At 40.3% G+C, this 27,806-nt stretch overlaps 1 protein-coding gene across 2 annotated transcripts; it reads left to right on the plus strand.

The window, feature by feature from the left end:
- Positions 1 to 27,395, plus strand: RALBP1 (ralA binding protein 1). Of its 2 annotated transcripts, XM_081014197.1 has the most exons (10): positions 1 to 157; positions 5,838 to 6,134; positions 10,991 to 11,449; positions 14,546 to 14,895; positions 18,367 to 18,528; positions 19,118 to 19,249; positions 20,269 to 20,376; positions 21,870 to 21,991; positions 22,429 to 22,549; positions 24,600 to 27,395. In XM_081014197.1, the coding sequence occupies exons 2-10, from the start codon at positions 5,891 to 5,893 to the stop codon at positions 24,888 to 24,890; spliced, it is 1,989 nt and encodes a 662-aa protein (XP_080870323.1). In that variant the 5' UTR covers positions 1 to 157; positions 5,838 to 5,890; the 3' UTR covers positions 24,891 to 27,395. The 2 variants fall into 2 exon arrangements, with proteins under 2 accessions (XP_080870323.1, XP_080870324.1); XM_081014198.1 differs by lacking the exons at positions 1 to 157; positions 5,838 to 6,134 and adding an exon at positions 9,319 to 9,486.
- Positions 27,396 to 27,806: the final 411 nt, after the last annotated feature.

Consider the following 27,806-nt stretch of genomic DNA (forward strand, 5'->3'; position numbering starts at 1 on the left):
ATGCGCCTCCAAACTGCCTCCTTCTGTTCCCTATACCCGACCTTGTAAGCGGGCGGCGAGGGGATGGGGCGCGGAGCGGGGCCCGGATGAGGCCGAAGAGGAGCCAAGCTCAGCACAGCCGTCCTGCCAGCGACGGGCTCCCCACCCACCCGCTCAGGTCAGTGCTGGGGCCATGCTCATGCGCGTGAGGGCTCCCCACCCGACCCGGGTTCTCCCTCACATCAGCTCCGTTGCCTCCGAGAAGGGGGTGAGGGAGGGAAATGTGGCCGAGCCTGTGGGAAAAGGGCATTAACTGAAGCGCTCTCTGCGGCGCGCATGCGCTAGTATCCCTGTGCAGCGCCCCCTAGCGCCTGGGGGCGCCTTGTGACTGAGGCCCGGTTGGTTCTCAGGCTGCCACTCCCTTTTTCTCCTCAGGATTGCTGAATGGGGTGTTGGCATATTGGCACACCCTGCGGGTGGGATGAAAACGATGCAAGCAACGTCGACATTATCAACCGCTTTGAGGTGTTTTTTTTGGGGGGGGGGTTGCACTCAAGCGGTGTATAAATTTTATGAAATAAATAAATACTCTGCAACAAGTGGTTCAGGTTGCAATCCTACGCACACTTAACATGTTAAAAAGGCCCTTTGCATGTAGTGGGGTTAACCTCTGAGTAAATGTGTGTTGTTCGAGTATCTTCCACTCACCATCATTCCCCCCACCCACTTTTGCCTGCTTAATGCTCCCAGTGACTACTTATGTGGACTCTCTTAATGCATAAACATGCCCCTTTGAGACTATGGCAGGATGGTTAAAAGATAACTAATTAATGATGTTAAACTGCAACCAGCCAGCCCCCATTCACAAGCATCCTGTTTGTAGGATCAAATAAACTTATGAAATGGGAACACAGTGGTAACTATTGTGATTCAGGATGCATTTATGTAATGGTTTTTCTTTTTGGGGGAGTAACTGTTGCAGTCTTCCATGTACCCTTTCTTAGTTACTTAGATGTGCAAAAATACAGGGATTTTTTTTTTTTTAAAGGATTACAGAAGCTCATATACCGTATTTTTTGCCCCATAGGACGCACTTTTTCCCCTCCAAAAATGAAGGGGAAATCTGGGTGCGTCCTATGGAGCGAATGCAGGCTTTCGCTGAAGCTTGGAGAGCGAGAGGGTTGGTGCGCACTGACCCCTCTCGCTCTCCAGGCTTCGGGAAGACATCTGCAGCCTGCTTCCCGGAGCGCCGGGCGCACTGAAAGCAGAGCACCCGGCGCTTCGGGAACACATCCGCAGCCTGAAGCAGAGCGCCCCTCGCGCCAGGCAGACATCCGCAGTGTGGGGAGCAGCCTGCCGCCCGGCGTGCGGCGTGCCCTGAAGCAGAGCGCCCCTCGCGCCGGGCAGACATCGGGCAGCCCCACAAGCTCGGGGGACAGCGGGGAGGCGTAGCGCCGCCATCCCACTGTTCCCCGACTTGGTTTTGGGGGAGAAATAAAGGAAAACATTTTTTCCTTTATTTCCCCCCCAAAAAACTAGGTGCGTCCTATGGGACGGAGCGTCCTATGGGACGAAAAATACGGTATGTGTCAGCAGCCAAAAAGAAATCAAACAGAATTGGGGATAAAAAGCAGCCCGTGGCACCCCACAGTGCAACTGCCAAAGGGGAAAACCTAATCCCCTCATGCTATTTACTAAATCCAGCCCCTTAGGTATGAGCGGAATCGCTTCAACACAGTGCCACCAACTCACAACACAGAAGTGGCCATAGTCAAAGGTATCAGAAGCTGTTGAGGGACCAAGCAAGAGCAACAAGGTCTGTCCTGCTTCTGAAGGACATCATGTATCAGGACACCCAAAGATGATTTTGTTCCCAAACAAGGCTCAAACCCAGACTGAAATGGGTCAATATCATCAGCTTCCTCTAAGAGTGTCTGCCAGCCCCCTCTCAAGCACCTTACCCCCAAAAGGGGATATTTGTGATAGGGTGGTAGTTGTCAAACACCTCAAGATCCAAGGAAGGCTTCTTTAGGAGCACTACTGCCTCCTTTGTGTACGTTTATAACATACTTTAGTTTCTGTATTTAATGAAAACCATAACATACCAGGATTAGTTGAAGAAACAAATACTGTGATATATTTTAAAAGATTTCTAGATTTGTGTCTATGCTCGTAATTGTATTGGTCACACAGAATGCTTGTTATTAGCAACAGAGCAAATACTAAAGATACCAGTGCACCTTGTAAAAGAAAAAAAGTTTAAAAATACCTCTCTCTGAAATCCTGGAGAGCTACTGTCAGACAGGACTGTCCTCATTCAGGCACAGTTGGTCTGGCTTTGGAAAAGGCAGCTGCTTATATCCTTCAGCACCACAAAGAACTCTCTCTAAGAAAGGTTTCTTTTTGTATGTGTCCTGTTGGGTGCATTTGTTAACACAAGGAATTGTTTTAGCCACACAGAATGATTTCTGTATAGGTGGCTACAGTTTCCCTAAAGGTTTTGGAAGTGCTTCAAACTGTAGCTGGTTATATATTTACCCAAGCTACATGGTTGCAGCTGCTCCATGGCTGGATCTTCCACAGCTCTGGTAATATTTGAGTAACAGAGGAAGATCAGTGCAGCAGCAGGAGTGTTTAAATCAAGCTGTTATATGTAAATACAGCTTGCATAGTGCAAGTAACCCCATCCTGAAGATTGTTAAAGCACACTAAAGCAATTTCAAGTTTGCCTTCCTGGTTCACAGTGAAAGCTTTTCTTCCTCCAATCGGTGACTGATTTGGAAGTCCCATGTTCTGTTTTGTATCCCATATCTACATTGCTTGCGCTGTGCTAGTATACCAACCACTGAGATCAAAACAGATTTCATGCCCTGACTTTCAAGGAAAAGAGATGGGGAAGTATCATTTTTAAATTTTTCTTGTGATCAGAGAACCTTTGCTAAGCAGCAGGCAAAAACTACCATTCTTCCCACCTCCTCTCTTTCCTTTAGGAAAGGTTGGCAGGAAGCTTCTCTGGCTGCTTCTCCATAATAGGGCTCATCTGATGAGCTTTTGTGACCATAATTTTTGACTTTGCAGGCAAGGCCAGCCAAAAAATATGGACCTCTGCACAGATGTCACAAAGTAAAATGCTTCCTCAAAGCTGTGGAAAGCAGTTTTCTCCCCATTCATATTTTTTGGTGTAACCCAGCCCATTTTAGCCACAATTCAGTTTTAGATCCCACTGACTTCAGTGGGAGCTACGTATGTGCTTAGTTCTCTCTCTGAATTTAATTGAATTGTTCATCCAGATAAGATTTTTTTCTTTTTTATTGAGGCAAACATTCTGCCAGATTTGAGCATGTGTGGACACATGATATTAGCTGTGGCTCAGCAAATGAGGAATCTGGAATAACAAAATGTTTCCCAGAACATTTCAACACCAGAGAGAGCGGAACTGTTCAGTGTTTGTTATTTGTTGTACCATGACTTTGAAATGAACTTATGATAAAGGTTATACTGTGTCTGAATGTTTGCTAATAAACTGCTTAAAAAGCAAATTGTGTATGGACTTGAAGAGTTGCAGCTGTGCTGTAAACAAAATAGGAACCTGACATGGGTCAAATCAGGTTTGTTTATGATACATAGATTCTTTGTATTCCTTCCCTTTGACCCACTTACAGTTAAAGGCACCTTATGGACACTTTTCTAGCTTTTAGTCATTCAAGGTCAGTGGGGCTACTCAGGGCAAAGTGGTTTAAGTTTTCACTCATGAAGCTCAATTCAGTGCATATTTAGTGAGGGCTAAGTCTGTTCAGTTATGCTAGGATTGCAGGCTCAGCTGAGAAAACTTCAATTCTGAAATGCAAGGCTATGTTTTCAGAATGAGTTATCTTCTGATTAGGTAGCAGTAGCTGTTTGATTCAGGGCCAAAACTGCATGAGAGACATGGCATCTATGGTGGGAGCTCCCATTTTTATTTTTTATTTTGAAGTAATTTTAAGGGGATTCAATTTTTGTTGGAACAGTTGTGTGGAAGGAGAGAGAGATAAACTCCATGACTTCATACTCCTTATCTAAATCTCCAAGGTGTTGTTTCACTGGTGGTTTGGCACTTGCTCTTGGCTGTGCAACTTAATTGGAGGACCTTCGTAAGACTTTCATAAGCAATAGTAGGCAAGAGAGTGATTCACATGGGAGTTACGAGTTGTCCTGATAATTTTTATTCTATGATTCTGGTTTTGAAATAACAACATGTTCTACCAGTGTATAGTCTACACATGATAAACTTTAGCGCTGAGAGAGAACAGAGTGTTCTTTACATAAATGCAAGTCAGTCTGACAGCAAGGATAGCTAAGGCAAGAGATTCAAACAAGGCTTATAGTTTTGCCCTAAGACAATCCCCAGGTTCTGTGATGGAAATAAACAATGTGCATGCAGGAAATTGGCACAGACATATTTTAAACTAGTGTACTCTTATACTTCTTGTTTTAGGTTTACCTCCTGTTCCAAGATATAGAATTCTTCTCTCAGAATTGACATAAAAGGGGAAAGATTATGAGCTAATAGGAGTGTAGGGCAAGAACTAGGGTCCAGGGAGAAAAGGAAGTATGAAGAGTAGGTGGGGTGGGGGATCTTCAAATTGCTAAGATTTATTGAGATTAGCAGACCTCTTTGAAAGGTACCTCTGAATATTGAAGGGTTCCCTCTTCTGCATTGAATTTTGAACTTCAGGTCCCTTTGTTTAAAGTCCTGACTTTAGAAATCCTATAATACTTCACCGCTTGCAAAAAAAAGTGCACTTGCAAGGCAGAGATGACTGATGAATTTTCTGTCTGATATACATCATTCCAACATCACATTAACCATGCTGTGCTGGGATAACATTGTATTGCATTGTTTGTATTGCTTTCTTTAAAGTACTTGTACTCTGCCCTTCCAGGCTTGCAGAAGGCAGCACACAATTAAAAAAAATAAATACATAACAGGGCTAACAGGATAGAGTAGTCAAACTTAAAAATAGCACAGTTTGCTTCAGGTCGAAAGTGGATGTCAGATTTCTCCATCTGATCCATAGTCCCTTTGCTGTAATAGACTTCTACAGGAAAGTCCATTACTAATTGAAGTTTCTACTTGGATGACATAGAAGATATAATTTGGAATGGAAAAACCCTAGGTTGCAGACGTTTTCCAAAATAGCCATTGTCATTCTCCTCCTGTCTCATGAACCATGGCATCTATATCCATAAAATTATGCCAAACTGTAAGCTTTAAAATGTTTCCACAATAGCTTCTGCTCTGTCATTTAACATATACAATGCCAGTAATAACCAAAATATGTAGAAGAGAATCAGAAACTTTGGGGGTGTACACTTCAAAATAAGCTTTGGGCCACCACAGATTATATGCCTACTCTTCTAGTAGAAAGTTCCCAGTGAGGTAGCATTGCATTGCATCTCTCTCTGTATCTGTTTGGGGACAAGTTATAACCAACATAGTGCCACATACCAATCATATCCAAAATAAGCAAAATACTGGACTGAACTTGATACAGTCTCATAGAAGACACTGTCCTGGATGTATGAGTATATGATTTGTGATGAGCCAGAATGTGGGGTGTAAAGGAAGCTACTCTTAACAAATTCTGAAAATTGAAATTGTACTTCATGGTTGCAGTTGAATTTCAGATTTTTAAACTTGAATCTGAATGTATGTGATATCATGAGTAGTCCTGTTTATATCATGTGATGAATTCTTGAGTGAAATTGAGTGTAATACATATTGAGTGTAATACATATAGAGCTGTATTGAAAGCAGTTTCTCTCCCTATAATAGTATTTTGCAGCGACAAAAATACTTTGTGTTCTTTTTATTGCAGGCATAATGGATAGGTAACAGGATATTGTTCTGCTGTGGTGCCAGAGAGTAAGAATGACGGAGTGCTTCCTGCCTCCCACCAGCAGCCCCAGTGAGCACCGCAGAGTAGAGCATGGCGGGAGTCTTGCTCGGACCCCGAGCTCTGAAGAAATCAGCCCAACAAAATTCCCTGGCTTATATCGAACTGGCGAGCCATCACCACCTCATGACAGCCTGCATGAGCCTCCAGATATTGTGTCTGATGATGAGAAAGAACATGGGAAGAAGAAAGGAAAATTTAAAAAGAAGGAGAAAAGAAGTAGGTAGTCCTTCTCTTCTTCCAATCTGTGTGCTACTAGTGTGCTTTTTAGTATTTACGGTTTGCTTTTCATGACTCAATACTTGTGTGCATGTGTTTTAATGTACAGCACAATCACATCTTGTGCACAGTTAACGAGTGTGATTTCAGTCTTGCGCAGTTGAAAGCAGGCCAGTTGAAATTGTGTGAATTAATTGCACACTTAAAGGCTCCTTTTGCACTGGGTTTTCCCAGTGTGGAAAGAGCTTTTAAGCTCTCCATCTTGCTTACCAGGCAAGTCCTGCTCAGTGTGCGAGTTCTGGGATGCTCTTGCAAGATCTTGTGGGAATGTGGATGCCCCCATGAGATCTCACGAGACCACACGCTGAGCATGACTTTCCCGCTAAGCAAGGCAAAGAGCTCAAAAGCTCTTCCTTCCTTGGGTATAAGGTCCACTTGGCACATTGGCTCGAGAAGGTAAGTATGGTCGCACAGGACAGTTTCAAGGGGGTGGGCTGAGTATATGTGCCATCTCCAGAGTCTAACCCTGTGCAAGATGTGATTATACTGTAGCCCTTTATATAATTTATTCATTTAGTTATCAGTGTGTGTGGCACCACAAGTGTAAATGTATTTCATAAGTGTTACAGGGGTTTTTTTGTATGTAAATGTTTTCTAAGGCATAAGGTGCTATAAAATCTGTGCTAATTCTAATCAAATGTTTTGGTATGTGATGCCTTCGTATCCATCAGAGTCTTAAGATTATTTGTAAATCTGCTAAGGCTTTCATGACATCTAAAGGAGGACTATAAAAATATTTCCAAATTGCAGCAGTGACATCATGGCTGTGTATCGACTATCATACCTCATAATTAACTGAGGTATGAACAAGCCTCATGGAGCCACCTCAGTCCTTCCCTATGATCCAGGAAGTAAACCTGGAATTCTCAGTTAACCTATAGTTTCCTTATAGGTTTGTACTGGGAAACTATGGTTAACAAATTCCAAACAAACCAGGATATTAAACCAACTTTAAACAGTGCCTTAGTATTCCATGCATGTTTGTAAGCATTAAGTGTAGTTTCCTGGTTTGGAAACAATGGGAAACCCTTGTTAATAGAAACTTGTTGACTTACTTGCCTGCTCATGCAAAGGGAGGGGCAAAACAGCTCTCTGCAAGTGTACGATACTCATTCATATCTTGGCTTCTTAAGCTAAAGAAAATTACAGTCTGAAGCTAATGCCATCACTTTAAAACAGGTGGGGAACCATTTTCAGCCCAAGGGCTGAATCAGAAATTGGGCCACCCCTCCATGGGCCTCTTTTTAAGGTGGTTGGGGCAGATCAGCTTATTGGTTCTAAAAGCCCCCTTGAAGTTGTTCGTTTACAGGTGCAGTTTGGTATGAAACCTTGCTTGCAAATGGACATTTTTCTTTGGCATTTGCAGGTGCAAATGATTAAACGATTAAATATTGCAAGGGGGAGATAGCAGCAATGCCTTTTCCCAGCCCTGTGCATGCTGTGGCCACTACTGCCATCCAACCTGTGTTTAATGTGTAGATAACTAAAGACTGATGAATCGATCTTCTGTTCATTTAAAATTGTTGACATTAATTTCTCCCTTTGGTTTCCGTTGTGACAGATTCATGTATTGTCTAGCTATCTGAAAATAAATTTATTGCAAAAAATGGCATTAGCAGTAAAATCTCCAAAGACAACTGTTTTCTAAGCCTTGTCAAAAAGTTCTGAAATTGCTTCTCTAATTGTATTGGGAGTTATGGCTTTTGGCATTTTTATCCACGTCCACTGTTTCAGCGCTAATTCTACTACATCTGTTCTCCTTCTACAAGTACCATAGCTGTCAGAATGGCTGCTTGATAATACATTTTTTAGGGATTGCTAGTTCTCCATTTTTTGTATTTTGCAAGACACATTGGTTAATAAAAGTCTGAATTCTTTGAAAAGTTACATTTTATCTTGGTACCTTGATCTGTGGTGAACATTCTGTTCTGTACTGTGATGCTGTTATATTTTTGTGTATACAGAAGTAGCAGTAGGCATTCAGAAAAACTCAAGATGCTTAGCTTCAAATTATGGGTCTAATATTTCAATAGCTGTTTATTTATTAAATATTTTAAACAAATATGAGAGCCCAGAATTTCAGACTTCAACTGTGTGTTTTTCCTTCTTTTAAAAGTGGCAGCATTGTTTGCCTGCTGGTTTTTGAAGTAATGTGAAGAATTAGAGTTTCTTAGAGCAGAAGGCTCTGAATGTTTGCTTGGAAATAAATCCCACCATGTTCAGTGGCGCTTACTCCCAAGTAAGTGTGCATCCCTAGGTCATTTTGGATTTGATTTTTAGTGCAGGGCTGCAGCTGTTGAGTCAAGGCTTGGTTACTCTCAGTCCTAGGGCATAGCAGAAGGCAAGAGATAAAGAAAACTGATTTGTAGAAAGGATTTGGGACATACAGTTGAGCTAAAGGAATGGGTTAAATAAAGATGTGATATAGTGGAATACTTGCTGAAAACCAGGGCCATTGGTCCAATCGGGGATCTTTTAATCTGGGGATGTTGGGTCAGGTCTTTACTGTACTGAGGCAGTTCCCAAATCTCATCTATAGTGAGACAATGGTAGGGTCTTCTCATAACAGAGAAGTTAAAAGTCAGAATTTGGGGTTTGTTAAATCCTTTTTTAAAAAAACCAAAGGCCGGAAAAACATGATTTTCTTCTTCATTGAGCATGTTTTTAAAAGGCTGTACCATGGCAATCTATTTATGGACCATATATTCTAGTTCCAAGTTGGTCCACATCTGTGGATACAGAGCTCTTACCCCCACTTTGGTGGCCTGACATTCATGCTGGAATATCACTTCAGCGCTCTAGCACACTGGGTCTGCGTAACTCACCCAGGGCACCATTCACATAAAAACTACCATAAATATATCAAAATTTTCAAAAGTAGGGTCCACGGCTTGGCTTTTGAAAAACAGGGGGTCCACAGTACTTAGCTAATTGGGAACCAATGCTCTAGCAGGTTCTCCATCAAATTTAGTTCAGGTTTTTTTTAGCCATTTCCTCCTCTGTCTTAGCATATGTGCTGCAATAAGTGATGGGTGTGATTTAGATATTTATTTTCTTGTTCTTCCCTACAGGGTAGGCAGGGCTAGTTGCAGAAGAGGTGTAGCTTATTGGACTCCTGTGCATTTATTTCAGAGGCAGCAAAGTAAAGCACCTGATAATTTGCAGCAAAAGCTTTGTTTGTCTTATGGCTGTGGAATTGAACTCTCTTGTGCAGTTTATATAATCCAAATGGGCACATGTAGTTAGAGATTTGTCAGGATGATTGGGACAACTTTGCCCATGGAACTGAAAAGTAAGTTATTTCTTTTTAGAGGTTGTACATTAATTTTTTACATTGTAGAATATCTGGTTTGCCTAGAATATCTGGTCTAACCTTTTTATTCCAAGCAGTTAACTTAGTGGTTTGTGCAATGCAATCCACTTCTCATTGAAGTCAGTAGCAAAGCTCTCACTCATTTTAATGCAGCAGGATTGTATTATTTGTATTTTTTGCAGGTTGATTTTCAGATGTGCTTGTAAAGATGTTGAACTGATGCCATGACAGTGTGTTATATTCACTGCAAAAATACATATATTTTTGACATTCTAATTTTAATAATAATGATTCTTATAATTAATGTGTATGATGAAAATAACAAATGTACAAGTTCAAGAAGTTCTGACTAATTTTCTATACTTTTTGCAAGTATGAACAACTGTGTTATAATGCTTCTTAAATAACAAATGAAAGTTCAAACCATTTATTAGTGGCAAATGTGTGTTGTTTGAATATTGTTTCTGATTGCAATGGTTATTAAATAATTTTATTCACTTTCATACAACTCTTCTTCCAAGGAACCCAGGGCAGGACAGTGTACATGCCCCACCTACACACAGACACACACTAATCCTTATAATAACTTTGTTGAGGTAGGTTAGGCTAAGATAGGCTTACCAGCCAAATGGCATCCATTAAATTTCCAAAGCTTAGCATGGATTTGAATCTGAGTCTTCCTGCTCATATTCTGCTTCTTATCCGTGAGACCCTCCTGGTGGTAATAGAGACTAGCAATAGCTCTTCTACTCATCTTGTTTAACAAACTCTTTTGTCACCATAATGAGCTTTATATATGCACTCATTCATAAATTATCACATATCGCTGTTTGCCTGTTGGCCATCTTAGAAAATGGTAACCAAACTGGAAAATTCATACAACAGGATGCAAGTGTCTACCCAAGTAAAATCACATAGGCCTGAATCATATACAAACTTCAAGATTCTCTGCACATTCTGTTTTTTTAGAAGAGTCTACAGCAGATCCTGGAATATTGCTAAAGGTTTAAGATAAGCAGATATGCGCCATTCATATCACTTTACAGCATCAGTTCTGTATTGATTTTGATGTTACATTTTACTTTAGGAGGAAACGATGAAAAACATTAAGGTGCCAGTACTAAGTTTACTTACCAGGGAATAACTCCACTGAACACAATGGGATATTCAAGCCTTGGCTTAGGCTTTCATTGCAAGTTGGAGTTAAACTTCAAACTGTACATTTTTGCATATTGTTGTCAGCAGGTAATCAAGTGATTCTGCTTGTGTATGAAGCTTTCATACCAGAGTAATATTTTTAAAAATTCATGTACATTATTCAGGGGAAGAAAATACATCAGAATTGTCTCCAAGTCCTGCATAATTCTGCAAATATGTGTATGTAGCACATTATTGCTGAGCATTTTTCTGCCTTTTGGCTTTTCTAGGTAGATTATGCGTTTGATATTTTCCCTCCTTCATGTCTTCCTTTTTCTCTTAACAGCGGAAGGCTATGCAGCCTTCCAGGAAGACAGCTCTGGGGATGAAGCTGAAAGCCCCTCCAAGTTAAAGCGCTCCAAAGGGATCCACGTTTTCAAGAAGCCAAGTTTCTCCAAAAAGAAGGAAAAAGATTTTAAGATAAAAGAAAAACCCAAAGATGAAAAACATAAAGAGGACAAGCACAAGGAGGAAAAACATAAAGAGAAGAAATCTAAAGACTTGACAGCAGCGGATGTTGTGAAACAGTGGAAAGAGAAGAAGAAGAAGAAGAAACCAGCTCAAGAGGCAGAGATACCGCAGGTGGATATTCCCAGGCCTCGCCCTGTGTTTGGTATCCCTTTGGCAGATGCAGCAGAAAGGACCATGTTGTATGATGGCATCCGCCTGCCAGCAGTTTTCCGGGAATGTATAGATTACGTAGAGAAATATGGCATGAAATGCGAAGGCATCTACAGAGTTTCAGGTATAGTGGCCCAACTAAAGGTAGCTTTCGTCTGCTTTGCCTCATGTCTTTTGACCCAAAGGGCATGGTGGGGCTCTCCACCTTCACATTGCCCAAAACTTCATGTGACTTTGTAAATGCCTGCAGCTTCCTAAAACCAAATATGTTTAGCTGCTGTTGAGTTTAGGCTAGCTCTAAATTTAAGGCTGGAAGGATTGCTGATAAGCAGGTATAATTGAAAAATGATTTACTCTGCTTATATATATTAAAGTTCAATAGGTTAAAGACACAATTCTATATACATCTACCATTTGTGTTCAGTGGTGCTTGCTCCTGGGTTAATGTGCATTTTTTTTATCGAGTCCTTAAAATTTATAAATTGCTTGATTGTGGGGGTTTTTTAAACAAGTTACATATATTACCACTGCAATTAAGACTGCAAATTTTATGCCCAGTTTTCTAGAAGTAAGCCCTTTGAATTTGACTGGATTTCCTTTTCAATGAACACATAAGATTATGCCGTAAGTTAGCAAACCTAGTCTTTTGCGTTTGAGGGCACAGTGTCTTATCAGATCCATTAAAGTCATGCTTCCCTAGAGTGGCACTGATTTCCAAGCGGTTTCCTCAGCCATCTGCCACAACCTGCTTGCTGAGTAGAGCAACTGAAAAAAACAACATGGTTCAGTCTTTGTGATAGAAAGAGAAAATTGGCACATGGCACTTCCCAACTGCATTCCTCACAACGCTTGCTCTGGAGTAGTGACTTCAGTATGTATAATGGTATAGAGTGGTGTAAGTAGTTTGAGGACTGTGAGAATATAACCTAATCAGAGATGTTAAGAACCTTGCAGTTGTTTGCTATATATTTTTAATTATGTTGTGTAAAAGATTCAGTGCTAGCAAGTAAAATAGTGATTTGTCAAGTGGCATATGGTGGGGAGAGAACATATTCTTCAGCTGTTTTTCCCTCCTACACTTTCATTTTGACTTTCTTCCAAATGGAATTTATACACAAAGTCCTCATTAGCTGGTATCTTGAAAAAACAGGGGAAATGTTGCAATAGCAGTTGAGGATTTAGCTTGGATTTGAAGAAAACACCCCGGTGGTAATGCCAAGATAATTAGCAGCCACGGTAGTTGTGTAACCCTTGATCCACATAAAAGTAACAATGATTCGAGTCATTTATTTAATTATACAGCTGTATTTTGAATTGTGAATGCCACCTGTGAGAGGCATCATGTCCGTGATCGAAATGCAATGCACGAGCTGTTTTGACAGGAACTGAAATGCAAATTCCAAGGCGGAATTTAAAGACAAAACTGCACAGGAAGTAAATATTTTGAAGAGATATTTAGTGCAAACATTGCACATTAGTGATACATAAATATGAAAGCATAGCCACACTTTTATTGACACTATGTCACTATTTCAATCAGAAGTATAATTTTCTGATCTTGGAGGTTCATATCCTTTACTATGCCAGGCCGTGCTACAGTATGACCATGACAGTGTAAAGTGTCCTTCTCTGGGTAGTAGATATGGATACTGCTTGGAATTTAAGCTTGAAAGGGAATTTGTGCAAGCATTGGAAAGTGTTTGGGCAAGTCTGAACAATGCAGAGAAGTAAAGTATTCTGATTATAACTGACTTGTAAACAAGTCCATAAAAGTTGGTATCCTGCAACCTTGCTTTATTTTATTTTTACTAACCTGCCTCCTAGCAGACTAGTGGTGTGGATGGGTGTTTAAGCCTTCTGCATTTCTGTGCCTGTCCTTCCTCTGTGGCTAGCATGGAAACCGAACACGCAGGCAGAGGACAGCAGAGCAGTTTGTCTCTCCTCCACCGGTGTGCTCATTCATCAGCATAGAATTCCATGCACTTGCCTGCATGGAATTTTAGTGGCCTTTGATGACCAGGTGTGTTCTTAGAAATAAGGATTGAAAGTGGATAGTGTACAACACATCAGACACATCAGAACATGGGTGTGGTTTATTATTATTAAAAAAATTAAAGAGATGGTTGAAATTCCGAATCAAAAAGTCACCATCCAACCACTATCTCTGCTGTTTCTCCTCTACCTGCTTTTGCTGTAAATTGGAGACCCTGGATGCACCCACAAAATACACAAAACTATGGTTTAACACCCAAGGATGAGCCTGAGTGACTTGTCAGGCTTGCATGCATCGTTCTCTTCCGTCATGGTCTTGAGGTACATTTTGGCAGAGTTTAGTTTCACAGAATCCTGGATCGTTACTACATTTGAAACATGGATTCTAATTTAAAACAAACTGGCAAGTTTCATAACAAGCTGGTGTCAGACTGTGGGTTTGTTCTGCTTGGACTTGTTCTGGCTCATCCATGCCGTGCTAAACCATGCAGACGCAGCCTAGGGCTCCTTCCTGCCCTCTTCCATTGCACACACCCTTATCTGCAGTCAGCATGCTGTAGTGTTATTTCTTGAGTTAAGAGCCCAGGGTGGTATTCAACAAGGTTTTCCTGAGAGCAGACCTATTGAAATTAATGAGCACAACTAAGGTACAGTGGTGCCTCGCAAGACGAAAAGAATCCGTTCCGCGAGTCTCTTCGTCTTGCGGTTTTTTCGTCTTGCGAAGCAAGCCCATTAGCGGTTTAGCGGATTAGCGCTATTAGCGGCTTAGTGGCTTAACGGATCAGCTGTTAAGCGGCTTAGCGGATCAGCTGATGAGCGGCTTAGCGGATCAGCTGATAAGCAGTTTAGCGACCAGCTGTTAAGCGGCTTAGCGGATCAGCTGATAAAGCGGCTTAGCGGCTTGGGAAAAAGGGGGGGGGGAGGAAAAAAACCCCGCAGGAACTCGCAAGACATTTTCGTCTTGCGAAGCAAGCCCATAAGAAATTCGTTTTGCGAAGCACCCTTTCGTCTAGCGGGTTTTCCGTCTTGCGAGGCATTCGTCTTGCGGGGCACCACTGTAGGTTCATTAATTTCAGTGGGTCTGCTATGAATAAAACTTACTTGAGTACTTCCCCCAGTGTTTTGTGACTTTGCAAAATGAAGATAGTGCTTTACATGTGTGATTGCTCTATTTTTGTTTGTTTTTGGAATTATTTTGTGAAATCATTTTTTTTCTCTCTTTTTTTAGGAATTAAATCAAAGGTGGATGAGCTAAAAGCAGCATATGACCGAGAAGAATCCCCCAACCTGGAGGAGTATGAGCCTAACACTGTAGCCAGCTTGTTGAAACAGTATCTGCGTGAACTTCCTGAGAACTTGCTTACCAAAGAGCTCATGCCTCGCTTTGAAGATGCTTGTGGGAAGAGCCTGGAGGTTGAGAAATTGCAGGAGTGCCAGCGTCTCCTGAAAGAACTACCAGAGTGTAACTATCTCCTAATTTCTTGGCTGATTGTGCACATGGACCATGTAATTGCAAAGGAACTAGAAACAAAAATGAATATACAGAACATTTCCATAGTACTCAGCCCAACTGTTCAGGTATGCATAATAGGCTCTCTATTTCCCTACTTCTCTCTCTCTCTCTCTCTCTCTATGTATATATATATATATATATATCAGTGGTTTTCAGACTTATTTCTCTGGGCCAATTTCAGAATAATAATTTGCTCTTGCCACACTGAATTTTTAAGTGATAAGAAATACATTGGGACACAAAAAGAAGCAACAACTAGCAGGGCTTCATTTTGAAAAGATCTATCCATATTCTGCAAATAAATATATATATTCTGATGCTATACTATACTATACTACAGTGGAATGTTTAGATGTTTATTTGATTGTCTTTGAATCTTCCTGCCACACTTGCTATCCTTACCTGCCACACCAACATGGCATGCCACACTCTTTGAGAACCACTGTGCTCTCTATATCCCTGCCTACATCCATATGTTGCTGAAGGTAAGCAGAGTTGGGATCTGCGTAGGACACATATAGAAGCTGTTTATAGAGGAAGGAGGGGATGTAAATGTAATTAATTGTGCACCAAGCTATCATTTATAGTTGGTTGGGACCAACAAATCAAACTTAATGACCTTGTGATAGTACCCAGTCACCCTCTTACATAATCCAGACCAGTGTGCAACTATGGGTACCTGCAGAGCCCATAGTTCCAGATGGTGTTCAGGCAAGGGAGCCTTGTTAGACACTCCTAAACTGGGACTGTGTTAGTTCTCTTTGTGTCCTCCTCCCCAGCCTCCCAAGGTCTAGAACAGAATGGATATTTGTTTTGGTTGAGGGTTTATTTGACATACCCTACAGTTATACATAATTTACCATTCTTCCTGCAATGTTTTAATGGCCCTCATTCATTGCTTCTGTTGTCTCAATTAGCATTGCAGGGAAAGAAAATTATGCAAACGAAACCCAGCTTTACCAAGCAGCAGCAGTTTTTGAGATTTTGAAGCTTAAAACAGCCATCCTTTCTTTGATATATTTAGTAATGTCTTTACAATCTTGGATAAGATTGCCGCTGTCTTTGGCATCCCAACTGGTTGGCATTTTTAAGCCTTTGGCCATGCAGGCATGAGAAAGGGTTGCAGAAAATATACTTTCTAGGTATTAGGTCCCATTGAACATAGTGAACTAACTTTTGAGTACACAAGGGCTACGCTGTTAGTCATATGATAAGTTACATATATCAGTATAAAAGCACTAGAACCTGGACTTTTGCTAGGTACTGAGGGCTTAACCACCTGCTACCTTCACATCTCCAAATGTAGATCACATATGTTGATCTCCTTCCAGAATGAGTAATCACAGTAATCTCATTTTAATTTTATTATTGAATAATGATGCTGTCAAACCAGTTGTTCAAATGCTAAACAAGATATTCCAGTTGAAACTCCTTTTGTGCAATGTATCAACTAAAGTCAAGACAAAAATCAAATCATTTGATAGTGTTATACTTTTTGTTGTTTAAATTTATTCCATTATATCTTTGAATTTCAGTTATTCCCAGTTGAGAATTGAAGTCTAGGTAATATTTGTTTTTTAATCTCACTGCCATTTTTATGTAATCCAATGAGAGAGTGAAGCTTTTTGGGCATGTGGATTAGGTAATGTTCTTTGACGTCTTTGCTTTGCTCCATCTCCCTTCTTAGCAGCCAAAGTAAAATGAAAGCAACATGGTATTACCCTGTTATATCTTGTTATATATGTAGGATTAAGTTCAGTTAAAGTCATATATTCCTAGACTCCAGATTTTTTCTGGAAACTAATGTGACAGCTAGATTCCAAAACAAATCAGTTTTCAAGGCCATGAACAGTAGTATCTCTTCTCAGTGTATACTTCCTTGTGTTTTTTAAAATGACTGACTGATAAAAAATATTTCATGCTTTGAATATTCTTATTATAGGTGGAGAGTTAAACAGGCATTTTTTTTAAATGTTGCAGGTATTCAAAGTACAATGTAAAGACTTCATAGAAAGGATCTCATTATATCAACGCTTTAACCCAGCTGGAGATTCTGGAATTGACAGTATAAAATTTTAGCTAATTTTTTGCTTTCTAAGAGTTCTGACATTTTGGGATTGCAAGATATAAAGTTAACACTTCGTTTGGGATCCATTTCCCAGTGCTTAGACTAACAAAGAAGGCTATAACAGCACAGGGTCTTTATTAAAAAACCTGCTCTTGCCTAGTCAATTTTATGAAGTTTGTGGGAACAGACTGGATGGATATCTCTGGTTCTCTGTTATGTAAGAACATCAAACTGGAGCATTAGGATTAGGCCGTCAGAAGTGCATGTTTGACATGTCACCTTCATAATCCATTTATATTAAAATGTTGAATAATAGTATTGCTGTTATTTTACACTTCCAAAGCTCCTAAGATTTTCTAAGCCTATATGTGTATTAAAGATAAGGCAGCCTCTGCCTGCAGACACAACCTCTCATATACATCTCATAAAAGGAATGGGAAAGGGAGAAGTAAGCAAGCATTGGAGCAGCTGTTCCTTCTCTGATCAATGAATTAATCGTCTGTTTGCCATGGTGTTCTTCCTGGGAGGCAGAGGGTGCAGCCTCTCATTAGTAGAGGCCAGAATCTTCTTCCCTTTTGTTTTGTAGTACTAGAGCAACTGGTGTTACAATGCAGTTGGTATTGCCTACGTAAATAAGAGAAGTCCAATGGTGCTGTTTTATTGTAAAGCCAAATCATGGTAAAAAGAACAAAGGAAAGATTGTCAGAAAGGTTTTTGCAGCTTCCCTTTGTGGATTCTTCTACTGTTCTAGAACTACCTGTCATTTAGTCCATCCTTGGCCCCTTCTCAGAACCCCTCCCATATCAGGCTAGTGGAGATGAACTCAAATATTGCTTTCAGATCATGTTGCACTGGAAGAAAATGTACTGCTATTGCAGAGCAGAACACTCCACATTACTCTTAAAGGCAGGTCAAGGCAAAAGTTTAAAGGAAAAAGTAAAATAAAACTGTAAGATCATTTGCTCAGCCTTTCCTGGATAAAAATTTCTCCTTGCCTGAAGGTGGCAAGTGGTCAGACCCCAACGTTTAAACAAAAAACACATTTACCAGATTCCTTTGGAGCCTTTACAGTTACGGAGTTAACAAACAGTAGCAGCAGCCTGGAGTTGTTATTAAAGCCAGTTTGGAACTTAATTCTTATTTGCTGATGGTTACAATTGACATAAATGAGTAACTTGTTTAGGATCAAAGAGTCGGCCATTACATTTCCGCCCAGATAATTGTGTGATTTTTTTTAAGGGGAAACTACGCAATTTTAACACAATTACATTAGATTTTAACATGATTACATTTCAACAGCTAATTATTTTTAAACATGATCTCTGCGTCTTTAGCCTGTTCAGGAAGTTACAGGAAGGAATATCTTAGGTCTGTTAGAATTATTTAGCATCTATGCTGTGGATGTTTGCAGACCAAGTGATTAGAGAGGAAGGTCAAAAGTAGTAATTTGACTGTTACGTCTTTTCAGATCAGCAACCGTGTCTTGTATGTGTTTTTCACACATGTTCAAGAGTTCTTTGGAAATGTGATTCTGAAACGGGTGACAAAGCCTCTACGCTGGTCTAACATGGCAACAATGCCAGCATTGCCTGAAACACAGGAAAGCATCAAAGAAGAAATTAGAAGACAGGTTGGTGCACTTATACTTTTCTTGGCGCTTTCAGTTGAATTTTTATATTGAAACAGGGCAAATTTCATACTGACCAGACAAATAATCACACAGGAGAAATTATCTTCATTTTATAAGAAATAAGTTTGGGTTTTAACATAGGATGTGATACATCTCAACTACAGAGTTGCTTCTCCTACTTCTTTAATAAAAGAGGTGGTGAAGAAGACTCCAGAATTTTTTGACTGGAAAGTAAGAACTAAAAATGAAGGAGCCTCAAGCTTCCCCTCCCATTGTAGACAATTGTGTGTTGGGGGGCAGGGGAATAACAGGGCAGGTTTACACCAGCTATCAACAGCTACTACTCACAATGGCTATGTTCTGCCTCCACTATGCTTCTGAATGCTATTCTGGGACTCACAAGTGGGTAGACTACTATTGCATTCAGATCCTGGTTTTGGGCTTCCCATAGACATCTGGTTCGCCATTGTGATATCAGAATGCTGGATGGGCTGCTGGCCTGATCCAGCAGGCTCTTCTTATGTTCTTAAAAGTTTTTTTAAGCTTAGAAATTGAATAATATTGCTGAATATGGTGTGTGTTTTACTAGGAATTCCTGTTGAATTGTTTACACCGAGACCTACAGGCGGGGATCAAAGATTTATCCAAAGAGGAGAGATTATGGGAGGTGCAAAGAATTTTGACTGCTCTCAAAAGGAAGCTAAGAGAAGCTAAAAGACAAGTGAGTTTCTTTGCATGTAACCCACATGAACTGGACAGGAAGAGTACTCTCATAATTTATAAGCTGCTTCGTTTGGTTTTTTGCTTTGGTGATAGAAATAGTAGCTAACATTGTCTTAATCAAAATATCATGCTATCCCTGACAGGGGAGACAGAGCTGTTCTTCCTTTCTGCTATGGAGGCTTTTAACTAGTCTAGTGTGGGATTGTTTATAGTTCATAGTTCTGATGGATCAAAATGTCTCACAGCATATTACTTCTTTTCCCCATCCTTAAATAAGAGGCTCCCTTTGACCATTGCCGTCCAGCGTAGTTGTCCTTACTTAACACAGCATCAGAGGCAGGGATTCAAGTTCCTTAAACACTGGGCACTGCTGCAAAGTGAATTCCAGGATCTCATTATTGGGATCCTTGGTACCCTATCCTGTAATAATGAATGGCCTGGTGTACCAGCATGGTATCTGATAATGATAAAATTGTGTGTATTCCTGATATTTCACTTCTAAAGCGTGCTGAGTTTCTGTTGCAAAGGCATGGGGTAGAAATGTTGCACTAGATGACTGCTCTTCTCTTGGGACGCTTACAGTTTCTGGCTCTCAGTTTCACAGTTTGGTGTTTGAGCTTCTGACAAGGTTACCTTTCAGACTTTTGTTGTAATTGCCTTGGGCTTTATTGGCCGATGCCTTTTGTGTGGTTAATCACGATATCTTCAGGTATGTGAAAATGTCCGCTTGCCACAGTGCATAAATCAACTGATCTGTCTGGTGGGGGAACCCACAGTCTGCTTGTTCACAGAGAATCGAAAGCAGCTGCACAGATTTAACCGCCATCTGTCCTAGAAGGGAAAGCAAGTGATTAACCTGACCCACTAATGCTACTTTAGGAAGTTTGAATAACTTCAGATATTTTCTCAGTATAATAACAGCACAAAAACCTCTGTGAGCTCCTGTTTAGATACAATTTCATTTAACCATATGGCTATGTTTGGCAGTGGCCATTAATCAAGATTTTTTCAATGTAGGAGTGTGAAACAAAGATTGCACGAGAGATTGCCAGCCTTTCAAAGGAGGATGTTTCCAAAGAGGAAATGAATGAGAATGAAGAAGTTATTAATATTCTGCTCGCTCAGGTAATTTCTGATGTTGAATGCACTATTTTTTATTTTTCTTCCTCTTCCTCTTCTTCTTCTTCCCCTTTTCACTATTCATTAAGGTAACATTAAACTGTTGCCAAACACACTTGGAGAGAAACGGACATTCATATTTGAAAGAATTCTTTGATACTTTAAGAATTCTTTGTTACTTTAATGAAACTATAATTTATACAGTGAGGGGGGAAAGTATTTGATCCCCTGCTAAATTTGCCCATTTGCCAAAGAATCAAATGCTTATTTCACTCTTTATAATGCATATCAATCTCTGACTTTTGTCTTCTGGGTTTCTGGGGGTTTTCCTGTTGTTATTCTGTCTCTCACAGCTACAATCAACCTACCATTAAAATTGTGGACTGGTCATTTCTTTGTCAGAGGGCAAACGGGCAAATTTAGCAGGGGATCAAATACTTTCCCCCCTCACTGTAGGTGCATTCTAATTAATCTTATTGAGCATCTGAAAGGTGGGGCAAGGATGGCTAGAAAGATGTCATGCTTAGTTCCAGATGGTCATTTTGTTTCTGGTGACCTTGGTGAGCACTTGATGAGGCTGGTAGAACTGCTTGTTCATCCCAAAACGGACCTTTCTTAGCTCAGACCCCTGGCATCCTCACTATTTGGGAGTGGAGGGGGAAGACAGTGATTTCAACCACTGGCTTCTGAGTTAACAAAGTTGTTACAGAAATGTTGTTAATTCAAGATAACAGGATGCCTTTTCAATAGTTGCTGTATGGGTTAATTTAATGAAGTGCTGCCTTCCAGCAGTCCCTGCAATTTCTGGCACTACACTGGTCATCCCTACTGATGCTGCTTGTTCCTCAGCTACCTGCAGGAATCCCAGCCCATTCTTTACCATCCTTGGTTCTTTTTTAATTTCTGGCCATGCACCCCAAAACAGTCCCTTAGGTGCCCAAGTAACACCCACCTCCCCATTTATTCTTCCTATGTCCCAATCTTCTCTTCATAAAAAGAGAAAATTGTGGTCCAGGGCAAGGTTATCAAAATACCGTAACTATGGTAAGTCAAGCTTAAATCATGCAGTACAGCCCAAACTCCACCAGGCCATCCTGCATTTGCTTATTCAGGATTTCTGTGGAATGTAGTGCTTCAGTTTTCCACTGGAGCTGAGAGCATTCAAGTGGTTAGGAATCAGGAGAGGAAGTAGAGCTCCCTAAATGGTGGTTTTGTACACTAAAGAACAAACAGTACATTGAACTTCCTCCCATAAAGTTGTGCAGTTGGTGAGATAAATGCCTTGGTCTGGAAAATTTTATGGGGAGATGTCTTGGCACGGCGAGTTTTATGCTTTCTTTCCCAGTCAGCATCCTAACCATCTCTTCCCTTCTCCACCCCCTGCCCAGCAGCTTTAGAAGCTATAGTTCATGTGTTTAGTTGAGAAAGGAAGGGTAGCAATTGCAGTGTAATATCCCTGATCCATAAACCAAAGGCTTAAGTAATCTAATCTTTTGCAGGAGAACGAGATTTTGACAGAACAAGAAGAGCTGCTGGCAATGGAGCAGTTTCTGCGCAGACAAATTGCCACAGAAAAAGAGGAAATAGATCGCCTCCAAGCAGAAATAGCAGAAATTCAAAGGTAACAACCTCTCTGGAATCAAGCTTTCTGAATTCTAAAATAATATTTTTAAAGCAATAAGCTCGTACTGGACTGTGATGGAAGGATAATTACATTGCACCCTTTGGCTTTTTTTGACTACATCATCCTAACACTACACTTTGGCTTGAATCTTAGTAAAATCCAGTAAACTTAATAGGTTGTTGAATTTTACCCTATTAACAGAAGTGGTTCTATGTTTTGGTGGTTCTGTAAGTAGCTTCTTGAAAAGTGTTCTAAGTGTAATATTTGAACGTTTATGTTTAGTGACACTTCTCCATATACAGTATACCATACAGTAAACATCTATTTGTGCTCCAGATCATGTCCATTATGTGGCAGTTGATTAATGCTGTATAGCAATCTAGGCAAATAGTGAAGTAAGCTTTAAAAAAATCAAACGTGCTCATCTGTTTTAGTCGGCAGCATGGTCGAAGCGAAACTGAAGAATATTCTTCTGAAAGTGAGAGCGAGAGCGAAGATGAGGAAGAGCTACAAATAATCTTGGAAGACTTGCAGAGACAGAATGAAGAACTGGAGGTGAGACTGCACTACTGCAAAATATTTATTCATTGAACTTTTTGTAGAGCTGAGAGGTTTAATCAGGAGAAGGATCAGAATATTTATGGCAGGTCTGTGTATGTCATCTGAAAACACAGCCTCTGATACGCCTCATTCTGTCACCTAATGAATAACAACCTGTTTTTGGCAGGCATGAGGTTGTTTTCATTGAAAATGTCTTGAATATATGTAGTTCTGCTACAGTGCTGGCAATTTTCAGGGGGGTGGGCAGATATAGTGGTTAACTCCTTTTTACTAGTTTCCATTGCTTTAGCTTGGGAAATAGAAAAACAATATTGGAGCTACATATACAGTATGCTCTTAGGACTAGTGATACATTTCAACTGAATTGCTGCCTTACTGGTTTGACAAGTATAGAATAGACATTTTCAAATACTGGGTGTGTCTTCAGATCTAAAAACATTCTTAATTGCTTTATTATATTTTACAATAACTTGACTATCTTATGTAACTTAATAAATATTAAAATTATAATTAAAAATGTGGAAGAGTGGACACTTAAAAGATTAAATTATATTGTACTATTGCCACATTTATATTGCAAATTATGACTCTTGCCCTTCCTAGTGTTGCTTTTGTAATCTTCAATACACCTTCCCTGCTGGTCTTCCCAGCACTGGCAAGGAAATTGCACAAGTTACATAATCTCCATTACTAATGGAAACGATTGTATTATATGTAATTATTTTAGTTACTTTATATAGTAACAATAATACATAGATATGTGAAATCACAAAAACTACATAAAAACACGTGAGAGAGACTGTTGCCAAAGAATCACTGAATGAACTGGAAATACAAAATTCTTCTCTGAAGCTAAATCTTAGATGGGAATTTTTTCGAGTTGTTGATGAGGTCTCTGGATTATATCTTGCTTTGTTACTACCTCAAAACCAATGCAGAAATTAGGAATTTTTCAAGCTTGGGAGCTGCAAATAATCCTCTGGCTTCCTATGCATTTCTTCCAAAGCATGCTTCCTTGTGGAAAATTTGAATGCTAACAAATTAATTAAACAATTAACTTAGTTGAACAATACAAAATTACAAATATGAATCAACTACCTGATGTAAAGCATCCAAAATAACTTAACCTGCAGAATTTCCTAAATAGGGTTTTTGCTCCCTACATGTTACAATATAAAAGGTCTTAATGTTATTAACTACTGACGTTTTAAAATAAAAACGATTTAGAGTACTCCGAGTGCTTCATACCTTGCTACATACAGTCATACCTTGGTTTTCAAATGGCTTGGCTGCTAAACAAATCGGCTCCCAAATTGTGAGTGTTCCGGTTTGTGAACGTTTTTCAGAAGCCAAACGTCTGACACAGCTTCCGCTTGGTTTTCGAACAGTTTCAGGAGTCGAATGGACTCCTGGAACGGATTAAGTTTGAGAACCAAGGTTCCACCGTATTATCTCTGTAATCCATTCAGCAACCTCTAAGGTAGGTTGCTGTTGCCTCCATATTGCAGGTGGAAGAGTGAGGCTAAGAGACAGTGACTCAACTAAGTCAACCCTGCACTAACTATCCTGAGAGTAAGTCCCACTGAACCTGGGATTTCACTTCTAGTACAATCTGAACTAGGGATTTGCACCTCACATTCAAAGCCACCATGTTACCTTCATTTTTGTAATACTTGTGGGCACACAGAAGTTCAGAGTAAAGTGAAAATGCAAACTGTATAAACAAATGTAATTTCCCAGTGAATGCTAGGGAGGAAAGACCCACAATTTTAAACTTGTGATTACTGCAAGAACCTTCTCTAGTGGAGAGGGAGTTAGCAGCATCTTGTGTCGATGTTTAATCTCCTGTGGTTATAAATACCCAGTTCCTCCTGGGCTGGATTTTCCACGCGCCTCATTTCTAACCCTTCTCCCATGAACATACTTGTGCCCCTTCCAAGGAAAAGTTACATTGTGTGATGCTCTATTAACGATTCATTAGCCGCATAAGTAGCTGTTTGTAGCTGAAGTGACCCCCCCCCCCTCCCTCTTGTGCTGGATAAAGATTAAGAACAACCATCTGAACCAAGCGATTCATGAAGAGCGAGAGGCCATCATTGAATTGCGAGTGCAGCTCCGGCTCTTGCAGATGCAGCGAGCAAAATCGGAGCAGCAGGTGCAGGAAGAAGAAGAGCTTGAGAAACGGGCAGGCGCATCCCAGCAGCAGCAGCAGCAGCAGCCCCAGCAGCCAAGAGAGACTGTCCCGGAGACAAAAGCAGCGAAAGAGCAGCCAAAGGCAATCAAGGAGCCAGTGAAGCCATCGCCAAGCAAGGAGCGAAAGGAAACACCAATTTAATTGGATTACTAAGGTATTCAGACCACCTGGGGCAAAGCCAGGACTGTGCAACTTACTGTAAATCTGAGGCATGTATATTCTGTAAATAGGTTGTCTTTTACACCCTGGAGACATTTTGTCTCCTCCCTACCTGTGGCTTCTGCCTATCAGGCTCAGGTTATTTGGAAGGACAAAGCAATTTGAGATGGGAAAGAGGGTCAGCACAGCTGTTACTTTGCGACGTCAGATACTGGCATCAGGTGACAATAAATGACTCACTAGGAAGTTTTATTTTCAAACAGTTGGGTCTGGAGAAGTCTTGGAAATTCTCTCATGTGTTTTCTTCCTAAGGGCTACTTCATGCGTATCATTTCACTACGCTTAGTGTAGGGGGAAAGCCTACATACCCAGCCTTGTAATTGGCCACTCTTCCTGGTAGCCATAGGCAGTAGAATTTCCCGCCAGTTGTATAGGCTGGTGGGAGAGGGATGCGATTGCTCTGTTCCTTTTTCACCATACCACTTGACAGAAGGCCTTTTTTTTAGTATTGACTCTAGAGAAGGGATCTTCCTTTCCTCTGCAGCCAACCTGGAAATGTAAGCAACTAGCTTCGTAGCCTGGATTTTTTAAAAAACTAGCCTGTTAATAAGTTGTATGGGCTTATTTAAAAGGCTGCATATGTTTATGTATGTGTCATGTGCAGATCATGCTTGTTTCTATTTTGCTGTACACACACACACACACACACACACACACGTTGGGAAGCCACAGTTGGCAGCAACAAAATAGATAAATGCAACTATCATCCATAATAGTGTTCACATTTTTTCCACTGTGCTGGTGAAAGATAATGTGTGAAGTGGCTCTTGGGTCAGAATCAGTTCCAACCCATAACCATACATTTACTTGCTTCGTGAATTTCTTTGCTCTCCATTGTAATTTCTATCTTTTTACTCACTCTTGCTTGTGCTTTTGGTACAGATTATGAGCAGTGGAGCTTTACAAAGTAGATTTGTCCTGAGTGGATGGAAGGTCTCCAAGGGCAAAACATTAGTGTTATTCAGCATGTTCTCATTCTCATTTGACATTTTTAAAGCTGTATGGAACTATACGTAAAGCTGAGATGCAAAGATTGATGAGCACAGCCCCATAAATGAAAGTTACCCACAAAGATCTGTTAAACCTTGGCAATGCACTTAAGTATAGGACTAATTAACTAGGAAATGTATGTTCCTTACAGGTGAGAATACAAGCACCGTATAAGTAAATAGCCAGCACCTCATAATGCAGACTCTGTTCATTTCTTTTTAAAGTTTATTCCTATGTTTGTGGATAATGCTTTGATAATTTAACAGGGACCCACACATTTTCACTTAATAACCAGCCCCCAATTTGTGGTTGCCAAGCTTGGAAAGGGGCTGGAGTTTATTTTTGATGTACTGTTCTTCTGAGATGCAGAGTATTTTCAAGTACAGTGCAACACAAAGAACTCTGACCTCCTCCTGGAGCTAGGAAGGTGGTGGGATATCACCGGTGCCATTGTACTGTGCCCCTGAGAAGCATGGGAATGTCTCCAGGATTGTCACAGAAGTTGCACTGTGCTTCTGGTGCATGTGGAATGCCTAGGAGACAGCATGACACAGAGAAGCAACTGCCCCCTTCTAAGGATTGAGGCTAGGAAGGGAATGGTTGATCATCCTTGAGTCATGCAGTGATTTTGGGGCACCCTAAGCTACTCTGAAGTATAGTGTGACTACTGAGACAAATCCTTAACTCCAAGCTCAGGAGGCGGACTGTGGCTCATCGTTCTTTCCAAAGGACAATGGGACACTAGCCATGGTGAGCATATTTGTGAACTTCTGAGTAATTAAAGCTGTTGGACAATGTGGTTTACTTAATCAGGTAATATACACCTCTCTTTGTACACAAGTTCAAGCTATTCAGATGTCCTCCAACAATTCCTGATGGAGAGCTGCTTCCTTTTGCTTGATCATTTTCTGTTGCCAGCAACAAATTGTTTTGGTAACGTTTGTATTGCAGCAGCACCCATTTTTAAAAGCGCAGTTTAATTGAATTGGTCATCTCAGTAATGTAGAACAGATCCCACAGGGTGCTTTATAGCTTATTTACCGTAGTTTCTAGTCTGCATTATTTATTTTGTTTGGTGTGGTTTTCTTTGCCTATTGCACTGCTTATGAATCATTGGCCATGATTTTATTTTGTACAAATAACGCCTTGATATATGTTACAGAGAACAGCTTATTTTTTTAAACCTTGAAGAAAAGAATTTATGGGGACTGGTCAGATGACAGTTGTGTGTGCATAAAGCATTTTCCTTTGCCTGTTACATACATTTTATATTTTCTGGCAGTATTTAAACTTTTTTTGTTGTTTAAATTCTCACTAATTTCTATTAAATTGTCAAACCTTTATATAATCAATGTTCATCAAGCAAATATCTTGCTGCTGGTTAACTTCTATTTTGTCAATACCATGTTAATCAAGTAAATAAATTCTACAGCCATCTGCAAGTGGTTTTATTTAACTACAGGAAACAACAAATAACTTGGACAGGTTCAATACCTACCAGCTCCAGAAAGAGCTGGGAATATCCCATCTGAAAGCCTGGAGTGGTTTTACCAAGTAGCGCAGACAGTACTGAGCTCAACAGTTCAGTGATGTGATTCCATGCAAGGCAGCTTCTAGGTTGATATCCACTGCAAGCTGTAACTATCTCAAGCACTTGTTGCTGTCCAAATATGACTTGTACAGGCACATGTAAGGCTTTTGGGGAAATGGGAAAGTGTTGTGTAATAGAGACTCTGCAACTGGGAACACCCACAGACAGCATTTGCAGTCTCTTGAGATGGGAGCAAATTCAATAAGGCTTGCTTTTGAATAGATGTGCATACATTTGCACCGTTAATTTGCAGTCAG

The sequence above is a fragment of the Podarcis pityusensis genome, assembly GCF_964106645.2.
Source record: "Podarcis pityusensis genome assembly, chromosome: 7".
Classification (NCBI taxonomy): Eukaryota; Metazoa; Chordata; class Lepidosauria; order Squamata; family Lacertidae; genus Podarcis; species Podarcis pityusensis.

What these genes read in the sequence shown, in the direction of transcription:
- RALBP1 (XM_081014197.1), top strand. Translation starts at nt 5,891, where the DNA reads ATGACGGAGTGCTTCCTGCCTCCCACCAGCAGCCCCAGTGAGCACCGC. An exon ending in TAAGAGAAGCTAAAAGACAA is followed by an intron (nt 19,250 to 20,268) that starts GTGAGTTTCTTT and finishes TTTTCAATGTAG; the next exon opens with GAGTGTGAAACAAAGATTGC. An exon ending in TTAATATTCTGCTCGCTCAG is followed by an intron (nt 20,377 to 21,869) that starts GTAATTTCTGAT and finishes AATCTTTTGCAG; the next exon opens with GAGAACGAGATTTTGACAGA.